The sequence below is a fragment of the Crocodylus porosus genome, unplaced genomic scaffold (genome assembly GCF_001723895.1).
Source record: "Crocodylus porosus isolate Cpor-Errol unplaced genomic scaffold, CroPor_comp1, whole genome shotgun sequence".
Classification (NCBI taxonomy): domain Eukaryota; kingdom Metazoa; phylum Chordata; order Crocodylia; family Crocodylidae; genus Crocodylus; species Crocodylus porosus.
Window position 1 is genome coordinate 7,170,248 of NW_017728949.1, and position 533 is coordinate 7,170,780.

Genomic DNA, 533 nt, shown 5'->3' on the forward strand with positions numbered 1-533 from the left:
GGGAGCTGGGGCGGCGGCGTCGCGCCCCTTCCTCGCGGCTTTTCCTCTGGTTGTTTTTTCCCTCCGGGGTGTTTGTAGCCGCCTGCGGGCGCGCTCTGCTGTCCCGGCAGCGGCAGAGGGGCAAATACCGCAGCCCGGCGGAGCAGAAGGGCAGGCGTCCGCTCCGCGCCGCCCAGCCCAGTGGAGCGGGCTGGTTTCTTAGCCACTGCCTTGAAATACCTGCTTGGGAGCAGCATGGCCGGCTGCCTTTGCCATCTACCTCTGCTGTGAAACACCGTGGGATGGAGGGACGCTTTTGAAAACCCTTTTCTTCAGCTCTCGCTCTTCCCCCCACATTTTATCACTGCCCTCCCACTCGCCGGGACCTCTGCCTGCCTCTGGCTCAGCAGCCGTCTGTGGCCCGACGGACACCTTCACCTCACCTTCTTTCATAAAACGTATTGAACAGCTCTCGGTTTAGCTTATGCATCAGAGGGGAGTTATCAGTGCCTGACAGGGCCATGGATTACGGCTGAAAGGGCAGCTGGCCCTCC

General features: G+C 61.7%; 1 protein-coding gene across 1 annotated transcript in view; it reads right to left on the reverse strand.

The window, feature by feature from the left end:
* Nucleotides 1-255, reverse strand: part of FZD5 (frizzled class receptor 5) — a 4,758-nt gene extending 4,503 nt beyond the window's left edge. Inside the window, exon 1 of the mRNA XM_019553512.1 lies at nucleotides 220-255. Coding sequence (XP_019409057.1) covers nucleotides 220-255 — 36 coding nt within the window. The remainder of the gene's footprint in view (nucleotides 1-219) is intronic.
* Between the last annotated feature and the right edge of the window lie 278 nt (nucleotides 256-533).